Genomic DNA, 16,798 nt, shown 5'->3' with positions numbered 1-16,798 from the left:
TATTACAACACCTGTGGCCAATCTCGTGCAGAGCTGGTAATATGGACGTTCCCGTTGAATGAGTGTTAAAACAGACAACTCTCGTTCCGGCGCTCTTCTTTACTACAGTTCTTACCGTACATCGTTTCCAGTATCCTTCACGGAATGATTGATTTCGTAACCATTCGTATTACTCGCACAACGCACTGATTCATTGGTATAGGCTATAGAAATGGAATACCAATCAAAAAAGAATGCCTCGTTCAAATCTCGATAATTGTTTTTGCTGGATCCATTCACGTGATGGCGAATAACACAGCCAGAATTATTTACCATATTCTATCAGTAAGTGACGCGGATGGTACAGCAAGGACGTATATGGCTCACCGACATTTCGTCGACCGGCACAGTGTCGACCGCACTTCGTCAACCGTCACGAGGGCGATGAACAAAAACCTAAGAAAACGTAAGAAAACTAAGAAATCTAAGAACCTAAAAACCTAAAAAAACCTAAGAAAACCTAAGAAACATAAGAAAGCTAAGAAAACTGAGATGGTATAGTTAAAAGTTAGTTCGATGCCGTGACGGGTCGGCATCGTGTCTGTTCGATGAAGTGACGGTCGATGAAGTTTTGTCGACGAAATGGCGGGTCACCGACGTGTATAAAAGCAATCCGCACGACATTCTCTTCAGTAACATCGTTTACGCCGGCGCCGAACACCCCCTTCGAAATTCTCTTCCAAACCTACAAATCATCATGGATGTGGCCCAGTTTATGCGGATTATATTTCAAAGACTTTACCAAAGGATCTTATCGTTCTCTGACACTGGATATCTTTACTCGATGCCGGTTGCCTTCGCTGACAGCCCGCCTTCTGTACACGTGCAGTGGCCGATCTGAATTGAAGCAGGCAAAGAATGTATGTATGTGGAAGTGCAGTGTGTATTTAAATGCCTGCTGTTCTTTTTACGGAAAAATTAATGTTTGAGAAGTTTGCATTTCGAACTGAATTTGACATATTTTGCGGAAGAAATAATTTATTAGTGTTTGCTTTTTGCAATGCGTACCATTTATTTTGCATAAAGCCGGTGAATGATAGAGAACAGTTGATATACACACCAGCGCGGCACGAGTCAGTAAAAAAACTAATCTGGAAGTCGGCATCCGGTGCCATGTAAATTCGACTCAACATGACAAACAGTATAGGTAGCCACGCATTGTATACATGCTGTAGTACTTAACATGCAGCCCCATTAATGACGGTTTTGAACATTTGATAGAGTTGCCCAGCTAACTCACGAAGAGGACCCCGCGAAGGGCTCTGGAAAAGAGGGTAAGATGAAATTGGCTACGAAAGCCGTGAGCGCCAGCGTTACGGCGGCAATACCCAATGGCACCCCGACACATACGACAACAAAGAGAATGCGCTCAAGAAGGCTTTCTTGTTCCAGTATTCCAATAAGGATACGGTTGATGACGCGGAGGATGAGCAGACTTCCAATGACTATCACGAAAGTCAGGAGGAACAGTGTGAAAATGTCGGCGGGGCGGCGCGCTCCCAGCAGCTGGTAAAAGAATCCGTCATTAGCCTTATCGAAGGTGGTATTGCGGGGAGAATGAGATGCGGTCGGCAAGGGACCAGCCGGCGGAGATTGCTGAACTGGAACGGTTGGATGAAGGCTCGTTCTCAGTTCAGTCTGAAGATCCGCCAGGCCGTCCACAACCGCCGTAATCTGTACGCTGCAAAGAACAACATCAATTTCAAAAGCTGTTTAGCACATACGTATAACGTCGTACAAGGTGAGGTGAGCAGAAACCTGATATTCTTGACACTATCAATTAATATCTCCATATTCCGATTAACGTTGGCGACACCGTCGTGGAAATCCCCGCTGGCCGGCAGAATAATGGGCGGCTCGTAAATGAATCCGCATTGTGAAGGCCGATAGCTCCGCCTTCATGATTGGCCATTCGCCATTGTGTTTTGCTGTTCTGGGGATTTCCATCCCACACATTGCTGCTGTTTTGACGGACCTACAGCACAGCTGCGCTGGCTGTAGGATCCGATCTCATTAGTCTGGTGTTGCTGCGCCACGGTGCGCGAGTTAGATTTCGGCATTAAAGCCTCAATCCGGGTTCGCCGCTGTTTCGCCGTCGAAGGTACGTGGGCGCCCATAAGGCCCCACGTAACAGCATGACACTGATACGAGCTCGATGATAAAAGCAAGGCAGAGAATTTTCCCCCGTGCTTCCATAATGCAAACAGAGGACTGATACTGCTATCCCCGAAATTAATTTTAAAGTTAGAACGATTCTGGTTGCGCTAAGCAGCACTTAACGACCGTCCTCCTAAACCGGCAGCCTTACTAATAAACTTTTGACCTTTTTCTACTGACTCTGCTGCACTGCTGTGGAGTTACATAATATTCAATAATTAATAACAGTCTTTAAGCTGGTAGAAAAGCGGATTAAGTGAACAACGGCACATCCTGTTGAGTCGACAGAAGACCAACTCGAGCAGGTACAGTACTGTATATAGATCCGTGTTGGCGGATCCGTACAGTATATAATGGATCCGTTTCTTCTATCATACTGTACATCCTTTTAGCCGCACGCGGACATTTGGGAGTGTGACATTTCGCCGCAATTAAATTCGACGCACGACTTTTCGCCGCAAAGACATTTCGCCGCGGGGCATTTTGACGCTGGGCAAGTTCGGTTTGGGACAATTAGCGTTGAGACATTTTGACGCAAGACGTCTGGTCGCAGACACTTCGCCGCAAAAGAATTCGACATACTTATTCCGCAGGGTTTCCGGGTTTCTTCGGAGGTTTTCTTCGGCTTCTTAGGTTGTTCAAAGGTTTTTATTGAAAGGTTTCTTAGGTCATTCTGAGATTAGTCTTAGTTTATTTTCAGATTATTCTTTGGCTATTCTTAGGTTATTATCAGGTTTCTTAGGTTTCTTACGGTTCTTAGGTTTCTTAGGTGTCTTAAGTTTCTTAGGTTTTTTTAGTTATACTTTGGTTATTTTTAGGTTTCTTAAATAGGGCTTTCATCTGCGGAAACGGAATTTTCGTCGAAATTGTCCTGCGGGCGAAATGTCTCCCGCGTGATGTCCTCCCGGTTAAATGTCCCGAGACGAAGCGTCGCGAGGCGAGATGTCTACGACCAAAAGTCCTGCGACGAGTTGGCGGCGGCGAAATGTCGCAGTGCCCGTGTTAAACGTGTTTTAGCACACGTCACTGTGTCTGGCACTTTCTGCCTGTCTTTTGAGTAACGACTGGCTGAGTATGTACAATTGTAAACGACATTAACACAGCACGTCTTCTTGCGCAGTCCCGTCCGGAAGCTGGTATTTCGTTAAATGCGCTTCCCTCAGCCCACATAGGCAAACTCCTAGACGGCGAACGATTAAAATTTCAATCGGCCTGCGTCTTGGAGTAGATATCTGCCGGCTGCAAGTGCGCTGTATAACGGTATACGTGTTGGTGTTTCGGCTGTTTCTTAGTCACTGGACTGCAGAACTTTGTAAGTACAAATTACAATTAAATGCCGGCGGTTGTCTTGCTATACCACATGTTTTAGCCACCTCAATACTTTTTATGAAGTTATCCCCTTTGTGGATGTTTTCTATTTATCTGGGATTTTAAATTTATCGTTGAAATTGTTGTCAGGCAATTTGCAAGCAATAACAAGTTTAAGGAATTTGGGATACCGGTAATTTAAACGTATCGTAAACGGAAAGTCATGTAAAAACTATATGCTCCAAGTTCTGAGTGACCTTTCCTGGCGCACTGAACGAATCCTCGACTGAGAACGGTAAGACAAGAGATGGCAAGAAGGTTGTCTTTCAGATGCGTGAGCATGCAAAAGCCAACAGCATTCTTGAGATGGAGTTTGGAAGAGAGGAGCCGTTGTACTTCTAAGCCCACGTTCAAAGTCAGAAATTTTTCTTTTGCCTTCGGTCATGCTCACAAATTATTCATGGCGTTGTACCAACAGTAGGCGTGTAACAGAATACGAGTATTTCATGTGACAAAATGCCGCCACCGCTAGAGACGGCCAAATCAGTGTTATATCGAGGCCACCGAGTACGCGCGCATGGGACGCTACAAAAGCCGTGTATGGAAGCATTCAACATTCCAGTCGCTACTTTTTCCGGAAATTTGCTACTTTATTCGGAAATGCGGAGCAAAATGACTGTTCAATAACGATAACGATCTGCCTGATGCCATACATCCCAGTACAATCGGCCACATTTCCAAATAGCAGAAACAAAAAAAAATCACGTCATACTGCATTAATATTATTTATTCACATCATAAATGTTTATATTGGATACAGACGAAGTTACAGTATATAATGTACATCTACGTTTCTAGGGCATTTGTTTAAGAAGCGTCTTAGTAACGATATCCATTTTCCATAAAGTGATCGCCCTCGTAATGCTAGTTTTCTTCCGAAGGGCTTTTCAAAGTAATTGCACTTTATGTCGGTGGCCCATAAAATCAACATTTCCAATGTTTTATTCATAAAACTAAGTGGAAAAACTGGGTTGTTCTTCTTAGTTTTTCCACACATTTCCATACATCTGTTTCCGTACAACTGTTTCCGGTGGCCATCCTCGCATGAATAAGAAACATGGATGATTGAGACCTGATAGCATAAAAAAATGCCTTTGTATCATATTTAGCATCTATTTAACTGATGCTATCAGTTTCGAAACGCTCAGCCGAGTGCTAAAACCTACAATGTATTTGAACATTTTTCATTGTGAACGTAAATTCCGTCGATCTTAGTACGCGATATCAGTATATTGATATCGCGTACTAAGATCGACAAGCAAATGCATGTTGGGATTGTGCGCACAGTCTCAACATGCATTTGCTCAGTAACCGTCGCTATTCTTGTGCGTTACATACTTACAGTTACAACTCACGAGCTAATTACATTAATTTCCCCTTGCAGAGTCTCTCTAGTCGTATACAACAAATAGGTAGCCAGCATTTTTCTTAGCTAACTTATTACGATTGCTGCAGAATGTGGATGCGTACAACGGCTATTGTTATGTTACTGGGTGTCTGTGAGCTAATGCAGCCTCCCTTTCCGGTACGCTAACCAGCGCTCCTTCTTCACAGTAACAGAAAAAGCGCAAAAAAATTCGTCCAGTAGCAGTAAGCTAAAAATGTATGGATTACAGGCGCCAGAAGATGAGGAACGTGAGCATACACGGGCATACACACAAGGTAAATTGTGGAAGATGTTGCGCTGGTTAATCATAATAATTATTTATTGTGGAATATTAATCGAACCGGTTCCATTGTAAGTTTGACAAGTCAGAATAACATCTTTTGCAACGGTGTGCATAAGGTGTGGACTACAGTTATATAACAAAATCTGCTACCGTCAATAATTCGGCATCCTCACTCGATTGTTTTCAGGCGGCTTTCCTGGTCAACCGGGATTCCCAGGACTTCCAGGTTATCACGCAAAGCCAGCATACTTTTATCATTACCGAAATGTTAAATTAAGCCTGGCAGTATTACCGTGGAATGCCGCCGGGGCTTCCAACTGCAGTTCACTTAATTCACCATATGAAAAATTATTGTTGGTGCTTCTATAAATTAATATGAAGATATTTTCAGGTCCCAAGGGGGAACCGGGCGTGTGTGGATGTACCAGTGACATAATAAGTACGTTTCCCGTTAGAATTATCTTAAATCATAAGTACTCTCATAAAGCATTATTGTTATACTATAACGTTACATGAGCAGAAGTATCCGTTAGCTGCGCTTTCATCTGCATTAAATAAATAAAAGACCTTTAATAAGTATCATGGTACGAGTACAAACTATGCACCAGAACAAAACGGCATTTACAAAAGAAACACTTCCTCTATGCTATCTGCATTGACTGATTGTAACTGGTGTAAAAGTTAACGGAACTGCAGGTGATAAACAATGGCTGGCAAATGTAGTTTACATAACTGAATTTTCCATCAAGCTGAACCCTAATGACTGATCGTACTGTTTTAGGACATCCCAGTTCGTCGGACATGCGCGGTGACATGGGGTTGCCCGGTGAGCCAGGTTTGCCCGGCAGACCAGGATTTCCTGGTGCGCCCGGCCTGCCTGGTATGAAAGGATCAACCGGTGATGTCGGACGTCCCGGGCTTCCGGGACTGCCAGGTTATTCAAGTAATCGAAAACGCTGCAAACACATGAAGTTTGAGACATTTTTGGTGTCAGATGCATGTCGTGCAAGTGCTTTTAATAAAGGTTCCAAAGGAGAGCCAGGCAAGAACACTAACTCCGCAAAAACATTCCCTAAATACATCCCTATCAAGCTCCTTCCGTAGGGTTGCCAGGAGCGCCAGGCTACCCTGGGCTTCCCGGTATGACAGGTGTAATGACAAATTTTGTTGAAGCGTTGGCCAGTTAAGGCCATGTTTTTCCTGCTCGGATTGAACATATTAATTGTAAAGCTTCATTAAAGGTTCCAAAGGAGATCCGGGTTCGTGTGGCTGCTCCGAGCGTAATGCAGGTCTGTACCATTTATGGTAAATAACAGTTAATACACAGCTTCGTCCCGATCCTTGTTCTCTAGATACTTTAACCGTTCTCACAGTTCGATACCGTATGCATATGCATGCACCTTTCCGAATGCATCACAAAATTAATAACCCAATTAACCAAAAATTCTACAGATGATTTCTAAGAATTCTGCTATCTGACAAGAGTAAACCACACATTGTACAGGGTACTATTCCGAATCTGGAAATCCGGGGGTACCTGGATTACCTGGACTTAAAGGTTGGTGCGATTCTCCGCGTGCTGATGCCATCTAAAATTGCTTATAGGTTTAATTATGAGCAGTTTTTCAAAGCTTCACAAGAAACAGCCTGCCATCTGCTGGCTGAGATGCACAGCTGCCATAGATTTTAGAGAATCACCATGTTGAGGTTACAAAATTATGAAGCAACCCGAGACGGTTTGTTTCGGCAATCTTAATAAAAACTAAGCCAACTTCTATAAGACACAGAAGTGAAAGTTGCCGCAATCTCAAATTTTTGTAGGCGATAAAGGAGATACGGGTAAGATGACCATATCAACAATCATTGCGGTCAAGTAAAACAGTGTAATCACAGGAATGCCTGGAGTTCCTGGTCGGCCAGGACTAGCGGGACCCCCAGGTAAGAGTCATTCCACTTGTCAACAAAACAATTTTCCGTTACCCAGTTTAATAACAGCAGTGGCACCCACCGGTCTACAATTTAGTTCTGAATTTGTAGGTCTTCCCGGTTTATCTGGTGTGTAATCGCTTGCTGCGGTACTGTCTTTGAATTTAACAGTTGTATGTCGTATGATGTCGTTAGGGAGACGGAAGCGAGAAATTGAAGGTACGTTAATGAGTTGGGCAACAACTGAACGGACTCATAAGCCACTCTTTTGAACCGTAACAGAAACTCGAGCCACGAAAAAGGTGGAGCCGTGACTGGTTACCTTGTCCACCATTCACAGTCGGCAGACCTCCCGCGTTGTCCCCTTAGCAGTACGCAATTGTGGACGGGGTACTCTTTCGCAGCATCCGATAACAGAAACCGACCAGGACACATTGACCTCGGTAAAGTGCGCTATGGTTTCTTGAAAGCAGCTGCGTTGAAGGAAAATTATGTGCCAGGAGCGACGGCATCCTGCCTGCCGCATTTTACCCCTAACCTGCATTGCTATGCGCCTGATGAGTGTGCGCAAAGTGAGTCATCGCAAATTTCAACTCATTGGCTGGCAACGCTGGATTCCGATAGCAAGATCAGCCGCTGCGTAGTGTGTCACGTTTCTCAGCCAGTCGCTGCAGTTCATAGCCAGACTGTTGATGTGCCGGAATGCCCTAATGGCTGGCGGGAATTGTGGGACGGATTCACCTTTATGCCGGTAAATTAAACCGGCAGAAAAAGCATAAAAAACGTCAATGTCCACTGTAAAAATCAAATGATACATAAATAGTATTTAAAACAAAGTTATCCTTAAACGATCAAGCTATCCTTACCAAAAGGTCAACAAAAGCAGAAATTTAATTTTTTGGATTATTTCATACTAATATACTTTGAAAAGAGTCTTAGATTTCTTTTGTTTTGGGAAGATAATGGGCTGACGTATCAGTCTTACAGAGATCATAGGTAGTGCTACCTAAATCCTATAATCTACAATATGGGGAAACGTGGGGTGTCCCTAAATAATACCTTTTATTCATAAATGGGAGAAAATACATAAAAATGGATAAATCAAGATCAGAGACACTCCTAATTCAGTCGGAAATCCATTAACAGGGGCATTTCCATGCCTGACCACCATCACAGGCGGCTACAGTGTACACCGTGACACATGCCCCTCCTCCCAACAAGGGCTGCCCTCAGCCCGTAAGAAAGAAAGCACAAAGAGTATCACATGCTCTTATACAAAAACAGAACAACAAGAGTTACTTCTTGCTCGGGCGACCTTTCGCGTCCTGCTGGCGTCCTCCGAAGAAGGTGAGTGGAAGCAGGAAGGTGTGAAGGGCCTCTTGTGGCCCTTTTGTGCTGCCATCACAGAAGGCATCTTGTCAGGATCCTTCCACACCCTGCTCCGTGCAGGCACATTGGCCACATCTGCCATGGCCGGTGAGGGATTCACCCGTATCACGGTCCAGTATCCAAAGAGGAGGCGGTTCCACTCCGCCTTAGCCTCCTCCGAAATCGGAGGGCTTTTGCTTCCGTACACAGCAGTAAACCTCCGGGTTACTGCTGCAAGACTTTTTTTGAACGCGGCAACGTAGCTGTGCTAGCGCGCGATGTCTGCAGCGGACGCGCGTATGGAAACTCGCGTGCGGTACTGTGTCGCTCTAAATTCGCAATGCGACTCAGTTCCGCAGCCAAATCCTTCGTACGAAGATCCAGTAGTGGTGCACAGCAGTGTACCACTTTTCCACAAGCCAACTGGACTGCTTTGTGGGAATTAGGCAGGCGGGATTATGGGCAAATACCCATATCCCTGGGATTGCTCGAAATGGTACGGACTACCATTGAGGGTGACGGTAGCCGAACAACGGTTTGCGGCGGCGCACTGCTAGCTGCCGAGATGGCGCTTTTCTCCACAACTGCCTGTTTAGCTAACGGAATGGCACTGTTTGCCATTATAGTCCCCTCAGCTGGTTGTGGCGTAACCAGACCTGTGCGCTCGACGAAAGTTTGCACTGCTCGCAGGGGTTGGGGCGGAGTGGTGCGCTCAGCATGTTGAGACGAAACAGGGACATACCCTGTTGTGGCCTGCTTCGCGCCACTGATGGATACAGAATTCGAAGGGGTTGCGCCACTCTGCATTTCTTGCAAAAGCGCTCGACTTCTTTCAGCCCCCCCTTTGTAGAAGTTCCGTTCTCGTTCGAGCTGAACTACGGCCGCCTTGTAATGCTCTTTCTCTTTCCTAAGAGCAGCTAGCTCTTTTTCCATTTGGGCGGCCCGGTGCTCACCTGAACTGAAAACTGCGAAGGGTCCCATTCCATCGACGTAGCCAGCCCTGCAAGGAATGTACTGGCTCACCTGTTGGGCTATGTCGGGCACATAACAAGCCCTGCAGCTTCCTTCGGGTATGAGAATCGTAGTAGGAAGATGTTCATTAGCAGAAGGGTTGGAAGAACCCTTAGAATAGTCCGAGATACGGTGTGGAACGGCACGGGCCCCGTAGAGGAAGGCGTTCGTTTCGGGCAGTCCGTAATCCACTGATATGTCGTCTGTCGGGCATGCGGAAGCCACACGCTCTCACGCAGACGTCGGAGATCCAGAATATGCCGCTGAAGGCGGCGGAATTGGCCGGGAAACTGCAGGGTACGCCATCGGCATCGGCGACCCAAATTGGGCTGGGGCAAGACCGCAGCCACCGAAAGGCTGATACATTGTTCAAACCAGGAGCGCCATTTGTCATAGGTAGTGCTACCTAAATCCTATAATCTACAATATGGGGAAACGTGGGGTGTCCCTAAATAATACCTTTTATTCATAAATGGGAGAAAATACATAAAAATGGATAAATCAAGATCAGAGACACTCCTAATTCAGTCGGAAATCCATTAACAGGGGCATTTCCATGCCTGACCACCATCACAGGCGGCTACAGTGTACACCGTGACACTTCGCTACAGCAACACTATAATCTAAGGCCTAACAGAAAAGAAGCTGCCTTTAGGAATCTTAGGTTATCCACTTATTACTCGTATATCACGTTTACTTGATCCCAGATTCCCTGTTTTTTGCAGACATCAACAGGTTACGAGCTCGCCAGCCCCGGTTCGTGTCTAGAAAAGTATAAGAAGCGTCCGATAGTGCAGTGCTCTGATGACATGGACAGTTGTGCACCTGACGGTGGGTTCTGACTTCTGAGCTGGACGTCTTTGTTTGAAAATGTGGTCAGCATTTCATTGCAGGATCGCGCTCCTTCTGGCTTGCTGCAGCAGTTCCAGAGAACAATCTTGTACGTTCAAACACCGCGCTGAACCACTCTCCATCAATAAGCCGATGCCAGGTGTGCATGAAGGATCCTAGCGCGAAGCAATAGTAATTAGCGCAATTATTTGGAATCACTCTGCAGAATCAGTAGACACTGTTTGGATCGTCCGCAAGTTATTCTCATAAAAATCGTAATGCACATCTCTCATTCCCATGCAAAACGTCCCAGTGTAAGCAGAACATATTTTTTCCGTTTAATTGAGCTATGCCTGCTGACAACGTTGCAGAAACTGTGGCACAATTACAGTTGTCATTTGCAATGAAACATAATCGTAATCAGAGTGATGTTACTCCGACGTGGAACATTCAGTCGTTCACGCGCTTCTGAAAATCTAGGTACAGCAAGATACGAGAAAAGTAAGAGGAATAAGCACGATCACATTAGCACTAATTTCTAGAACCATTATGCCGGCAAAGTCGCCGTTCATTTGCTTTCGCTATGACACTATATTCCTTTCATTAGCAATTATTCCACTCTCCTTCAGAAAGCGGCTTTTTTAATTTTTAGCCAAATATAAATTAGAATTACTGTCTTTACTGCAATCAGCCCATGAACAACGCTTTTCTGTACCCATATAAATTTGGCCATCTTTCTGGATCTGGCTTAGCATTACTATCGGTGTGAATACGAAGTAGCTCTATGCCCTTTTAGCCTCCGTGTTCCATCGTGCTACGCTAGTATGTTTTCAAACAGCCTCTGACTCCCAGCAACACTAGCGGAAAGAACTGCAAACATGTAGTGTTACATAACCGGATTACTCATGTAGTAATGTAACCTATGGTCATATATGTTTTTCCCTATGGTCATGTACCTATGGTCATGTGTGCGTTTATCCTATGGTCATAGTCCATGTTTTTGCCTTTCTCATGCCCTTGTGAGCCAGATGTACTGACAATGAGTGATTGTCTGATATTAGGTCGTTTCCCTGGATGTCCTGTTATTTCCGGCTTAGGCCGTTATATAAGCTCATGTTTACTTGTTATTTGTTAGTTCTTAGCTGAGTATTATTAAAGTGGCTAAAACCCGATATTCATTACGTCTTACGGATAGTGTAAGCGTAACAGTAGTAATTAGTATAGAGTGCCGGGTAATAATGTTGCGGACCCTTACCCTGGTATCTCTCACGGTAGAAAGCTGGTATGCAAGACTGTAATGATCCAGTCTGGTTGCTCTGCTTCCTGAAAGAATTTTCAGTAACATTTCAACTGAACGCACTCGCTCTAAAAATATAATCCTTTTCCGGTAAGTCGCTCCGGTAAGTACTGCTTCGCAGTCTCAGACAATTCATGGAAATCCGTCGATGACACGATGTGTTTGGGACAGTTAAACATATTTTTGAAATACGAAAATCAGTGTTAACTTCTGGCACTGCATAACATTTATTTTGCGCAAAACCGTTGAGAGCAACAGAACAGATAACATAAACACCTATTCGGCACAAGTTATTTGAAGTTATGAACTATAAACTTATTTTGAAATCCACGTTCGTTGCCGTGTAAAGTCAACACAACATCTCACGCATCCATATGCATAGCTGGCTGCGCATTCTGTACTACTTAAGGGCGCATGCAGCACCATTAATTATGGTACTTCGCTTTTACTCGCGTTCCGACCGCTTACAGATTACACTTTAACGTTCCGACCACCGGTCTGCATTAGTAAACCCCCTAGCGCGCGGTTACATTTGAAAGGTAGCGACGGCAGGCTTTGACAATGAAAAATTGAAAATACTGAAATCCATATCGTATGGCTCACTTTCAATGCTCATCCCTCGTAATCTACGAAGCAAATACGCTAAAACAATAATTTAAGATACTTGGAAAAAAATTATAAATTTTTCAAGCCCAAGTTAGTGACAATTCATAGAAATCAAAAGAAGTTATAGACATCGGCGATCTTTCGTGCGCTTAAGCATACAATCAACGGCGAAGAGCTACGCAGAGATCCTATGGTCTGTCTACGAGAAAGGAAAATGACTATAACTTTCCTTTATCGGCATAAATTTCAACTTATTTGGAATCAAAAATATTGTGAATTTTTTCTCCATCTTTTAGTCCATTGGTTGAGTGATATTATTCCGTAATGCATGGGGGATGAGCGTTTGAAGTGAGCGAATGATGCAGATTTAAAAGTAAGCGATAAAGCGAAGGCTGAGCTACGTAGAAAAATGTAATCGCGCGCAGGGGGGTTTACTAATGCAGACAGGTGGACGGAACGTGAAGGTGTATTCTGTAAGCGGTCGGAACGCGAGTAAAAGCGAAGTATTGATAGAGTTGATCAGCCAGTCCACGAATGGGGGAAGACCTCTGAAAGAGGGGGTAAGATGAACTTGGCCACGAAAGTCATGATCACCAGCACCACGACGGCAATACACAGCGGCACCCCGACTAATGTGGCCATAAAAGCGGATGCGCTGCAGATCTCGTTCCAGTACTGCATCCACTATTTCTCCTAAGATAAAGCTAACGATGAAGAGAATTATTTGACCCCCAATGACAATAACGACAGTCAGGAAGAATAGTCCGAACATGTCAGCGGCATCGCGCGCTCCGGCCAGCAGCTGGTAGAAGAAACCGTCGTACGTTTCGGTGACGGTGGTATTGCGGGAGAAGGGAATGCCGTCGGCAAAGGCTTGGCCGGCAGAGACTGCCGAGCGGAAGCGGTGGGACGAGCGTCCGCTCCAAGTCCAGGCTGGAGATCCGCCAGGCCGTTTACCACCGCCGTCATCTGTACGCTGCAACGTACAACATCAATGTCAACGGCTGTTTAGCAAATACTTATAAGATCTGTCACGTAATGATTTTTATATAGATAATTAAGCGACGGCTCTGATTCACTTTTATGATGTTGCTACTGTTTACTGATTCATTTGAGCGATATGCTCACTCGTGCTATCTGATATTATTCTTCTCTACTTGTTTTGCCTACAAATACTGATGTTCTTCACTTCTAATACATTCCTGCATTCATTCAGTACCACTTCCGACAGTACACTTTGTACTTCTACCTGATTTCTTTCCTAATAACAATTCTTTGCCTCGCATTGCCTTTCTGTTACCGTTAATGCATATTATCATATGTTAGCATACCGGCCGGTTTAGCCGTGCCGTGACCTTTAATTACTTTGCTCTGCCATAAATTATGTAACAGATCCTACAAGGTGCCGTGAGCAGAAACCTGATGTTCTTGACAATGTCAATTAATATTTCCATATTGCGATTACTGTCCGCGGCTCCGTTGTGGCAATCCCCGGTGGCCGGCGGAATAATGGGCGGCTCGTAACTAATGAATCCGCATGAAACTGATACGAGTAGGATGAGAAGACCAACACAGAGCATTTTCCCGCGTGCTTCCATAATGCAAGCGATAAACTACTATTGTTAACGCCGAAATAGTTTTAACGTTAGAATGGCTCCGGTTGCGATAAACAGCATTTAACGACCGTACTCATAAACCGGCAGAATTCGCCGTAGCAAACTTTCTAATAAACTTTTGACCAGTTTCTACTGACTCAGGTCAATAAAATGATGGAGTATTTTTAATATAATGGAGTCTTTTCAAATGATAAAATAAACGGATTATTGTGAGCAACGGCATATCCTGTTTTGTCGAAAAAACCAGCTGGAGCAGGTGGATAGATCCGTGTTGACGGTCTCTTCTTGAAGAAGATCCTTTTAGTACACGTTACTGTATCTTGCAGACTTGCGCTCTTCTGTCTGTCTTTTGTGTATTGACTCGCTGAGTACGTTTATATCACAAGCCGTCTTCGAAGCAATTCGCCAAATAAAGCAAAGTGCATCTGTATGTTTCAGCCTGTATGTTTCGTACGTGAAATTTATCATCGCCGACCAGCGCAGATGCGAGGTGCTTCATACCCGGCCGCATTTTGGACATGAGGGAAGTGGAACCTTTAATAAAATTGATATCACACGTAAGTGCAAATTGAGTTCTACGAAAAACAAAATTCTTAATTTTAAGCCACCCAAAGCGACGATAAAGTAAAATATCGCTATTAAAATCGCATTAACTACCTAAATTTATTACAATCAACTTATTTTGCGACCACTAAACAACGCAGACGGTGCGAGAGCAGTCCAAAACACCTGCATTCAGCGGTTGTAGATTTTTGCAGCGGCCTGAGCAATTGTTGACCAGAAGCTCTGCAGACTGACAGCAAAGAGAATCGGGTCAAGGACTGCCTGAAGCGCGAACAACACAACAGCAAAGTTCCGAAAGGTGACTGGATCTGACGTCAACGAGATGAAGCATGTGATGGTCCAATACGTCATCACCGGCGTCCAGCAAATTAACACGCTGACGGTCAACAGCGTCAAAACGACAAAGGGCCGGGACATTTCTCGCTTGTGTGCTCTCACGCTAAGGACGTTGCCGATTGTGGATGGCGACCGTACCTACAGATTTTGTGAGTCAGCAAAAACTAGACAAGATTTCATTTCATTAATCTATGTAACAATGCAATTCCGGAAGTTCTAGCGCAAAAACAATAATTATTACATGGTGTGGGTGATTTTCTTCAACCCCGCCTTCGACTTCTTCATTTCTACAGATAGTGCTGCCACGATGTGACACATGTAATCGGATCTGGCTTCCGATCTTTCGCCGTTGCCGTTGCTTGTAATACAAAAACGGAAAAGCGCCCACCATAAAAATAACCGGTCCATCATACAACACAACCTGCACCGCTGTAGCATAATTGTTGACCGCAACAACCTCTAAATTTAACGAGCAGCCAAACTTATCCAAATCAATCGGAAACTTCACCCGATCGATTAGCATCAGCGGCAAACAAATTACGTGCACGTATAAAAGATTCCCCAGACACATTAGACACGCCACTTTCATCGAATGGTACTGCCGGTAGGAATGCGGAATGCGATGGCCCAGATGCGATTTATCGTAATTAACATGTGGGTGTGCATGGGAACGGCGCAGAACACCCAGATAAAGTACAGGTACAGCGAGCACACGGTAGAAGGCAGCCACCAGACGGAATAACTGGCGCGGATAATCTCCAGTGGGTATTGGACCAGCGCGTACACCGTATTAGCGCACAGCAGGAACATGATGTACACCGTGAAAGATGTGCGGAGATCTCTGCGGGCAGCGAAGGCGGATAGCATCGCAATATTGAGAGCTAACTGTAAAATACACAGCGCAGTCCGTGAAACAGCGGTAAAATTCCATGTCTGAACGAGCTGAGTGGCTGTGTGGTTTCTCAAAGACGCAAAGCTGGGAAAGATTAACGCTTTGTTGCTACTGTTTATGGAGTTATCATAGCTTAAATTCCAAGGACTGGAAGCTGCCATGATTGTAAAAATGCGAGGAAGAAAGTTCACGTCAGAAAGAACAGTGTCGATACCGGCAAATACCGATCTGCTTCATGCCAGCTTGTGTTTTACAAGGTGTATCCATTGGAACTGGCAAGATGTACACTGTATAATCAGTTAATTTTCCATGAAGTCCGTGTTTAATTTGCTGATGGAACCCTGTGGAAGGGCTTACAGTATTGATTTTCAGTTGTTTTAATCGGGTAAACACTCCGTGCGCTGCTTTTGGTGCGCAAAAGCGCCAACATCTGCGAAGAAACTACTTTAAAACAAAGGAATTATTTAACACTGAGGTGAAAGATCGTGCGTGTGTTTTTGTTTTGCGGATGATACATTTCCGATAAGGAATGCGAATATGTCCTAAATATTTGTACGTGAAAATCACAAACTTTCCGTAAACTGCACTTTGCACGGAGTAAACCGTAATCCAGAATTTTCCTTGTTCCTTTCTAATATATGGGCTTTTTAGGAAAATCTGTCCTAGTAATCCAAAGTCGGAAACTGGTAGATGTTATTCAGCTGAATTAGCCAGCGGTCTTAAACGCTGACAAATCGTAGACGAACCAATTAAATGGATATACTGAAACGACAAATCGCTGCACAATTTTACTCGATATTTTGCTAATTAGCAATTACGTTGACCTTTCTTTGCCGCTCTAATTACACTTCACCGTGCGCATGGTTGCGCTTCTTGTGTGTCAGTAAGACTGCGTCGATGTTGGAGGAAATGCAGAAACAACAATTCCGCTTAGGATAATTATCAAGGCCTAAATGTACCGCTTCCGGTTAGTTCCAAATTCTGATTACAGAAACAAACAGAAGCCTGCTCTTACAGAGTCTGTTCAGCCGAAACATATCGAATTTCCGGAAACAGACAGCAGAAGTAATGCCAGTGATAATAATTATTAGGAAGCTTCCCTCGCTGAACTGCAAGC

At 44.4% G+C, this 16,798-nt stretch overlaps 1 protein-coding gene and 1 pseudogene across 5 annotated transcripts; one reads left to right on the top strand and one right to left on the bottom strand.

Moving 5' to 3' along the window:
- Positions 1-4,846: 4,846 nt before the first annotated feature.
- LOC129595502 (collagen alpha-1(X) chain-like) lies at positions 4,847-11,542 on the top strand. 5 transcript variants are annotated; one of them, XM_055492534.1, is made up of 17 exons: positions 4,847-5,089; positions 5,181-5,226; positions 5,422-5,460; positions 5,626-5,673; positions 6,016-6,177; positions 6,259-6,276; positions 6,348-6,374; positions 6,476-6,523; positions 6,739-6,792; positions 7,056-7,073; positions 7,128-7,172; positions 7,230-7,289; positions 7,356-7,379; positions 7,443-7,603; positions 7,661-7,911; positions 10,265-10,370; positions 10,433-11,542. In XM_055492534.1, the coding sequence occupies exons 1-14, from the start codon at positions 5,021-5,023 to the stop codon at positions 7,472-7,474; spliced, it is 690 nt and encodes a 229-aa protein (XP_055348509.1). In that variant the 5' UTR covers positions 4,847-5,020; the 3' UTR covers positions 7,475-7,603; positions 7,661-7,911; positions 10,265-10,370; positions 10,433-11,542. The 5 variants fall into 5 exon arrangements, with proteins under 5 accessions (XP_055348509.1, XP_055348507.1, XP_055348506.1 ...); XM_055492532.1 differs by having other exon boundaries at positions 6,348-6,383; XM_055492531.1 differs by having other exon boundaries at positions 6,339-6,374.
- A 3,082-nt stretch (positions 11,543-14,624) lies between these two features.
- Positions 14,625-15,656, bottom strand: LOC129595539 (uncharacterized; annotated as a pseudogene).
- Positions 15,657-16,798: the final 1,142 nt, after the last annotated feature.

Source organism: Paramacrobiotus metropolitanus, unplaced genomic scaffold, assembly GCF_019649055.1.
Source record: "Paramacrobiotus metropolitanus isolate TYO unplaced genomic scaffold, Prichtersi_v1.0 Parri_scaffold0000079, whole genome shotgun sequence".
In the NCBI taxonomy this organism is placed as follows: Eukaryota; Metazoa; Tardigrada; class Eutardigrada; order Parachela; family Macrobiotidae; genus Paramacrobiotus; species Paramacrobiotus metropolitanus.
This window is presented reverse-complemented; position numbering and strand designations above follow the sequence as displayed.

Coding starts and splice junctions, on each gene's coding strand:
- LOC129595502 (XM_055492530.1), top strand. CDS start 5,021: ATGTGGATGCGTACAACGGCTATTGTTATGTTACTGGGTGTCTGTGAG. Junction 5,461..5,625: donor GGGATTCCCAGGACTTCCAG/GTTATCACGCAA, acceptor AGATATTTTCAG/GTCCCAAGGGGGAACCGGGC. Junction 5,674..6,015: donor ATGTACCAGTGACATAATAA/GTACGTTTCCCG, acceptor GTACTGTTTTAG/GACATCCCAGTTCGTCGGAC.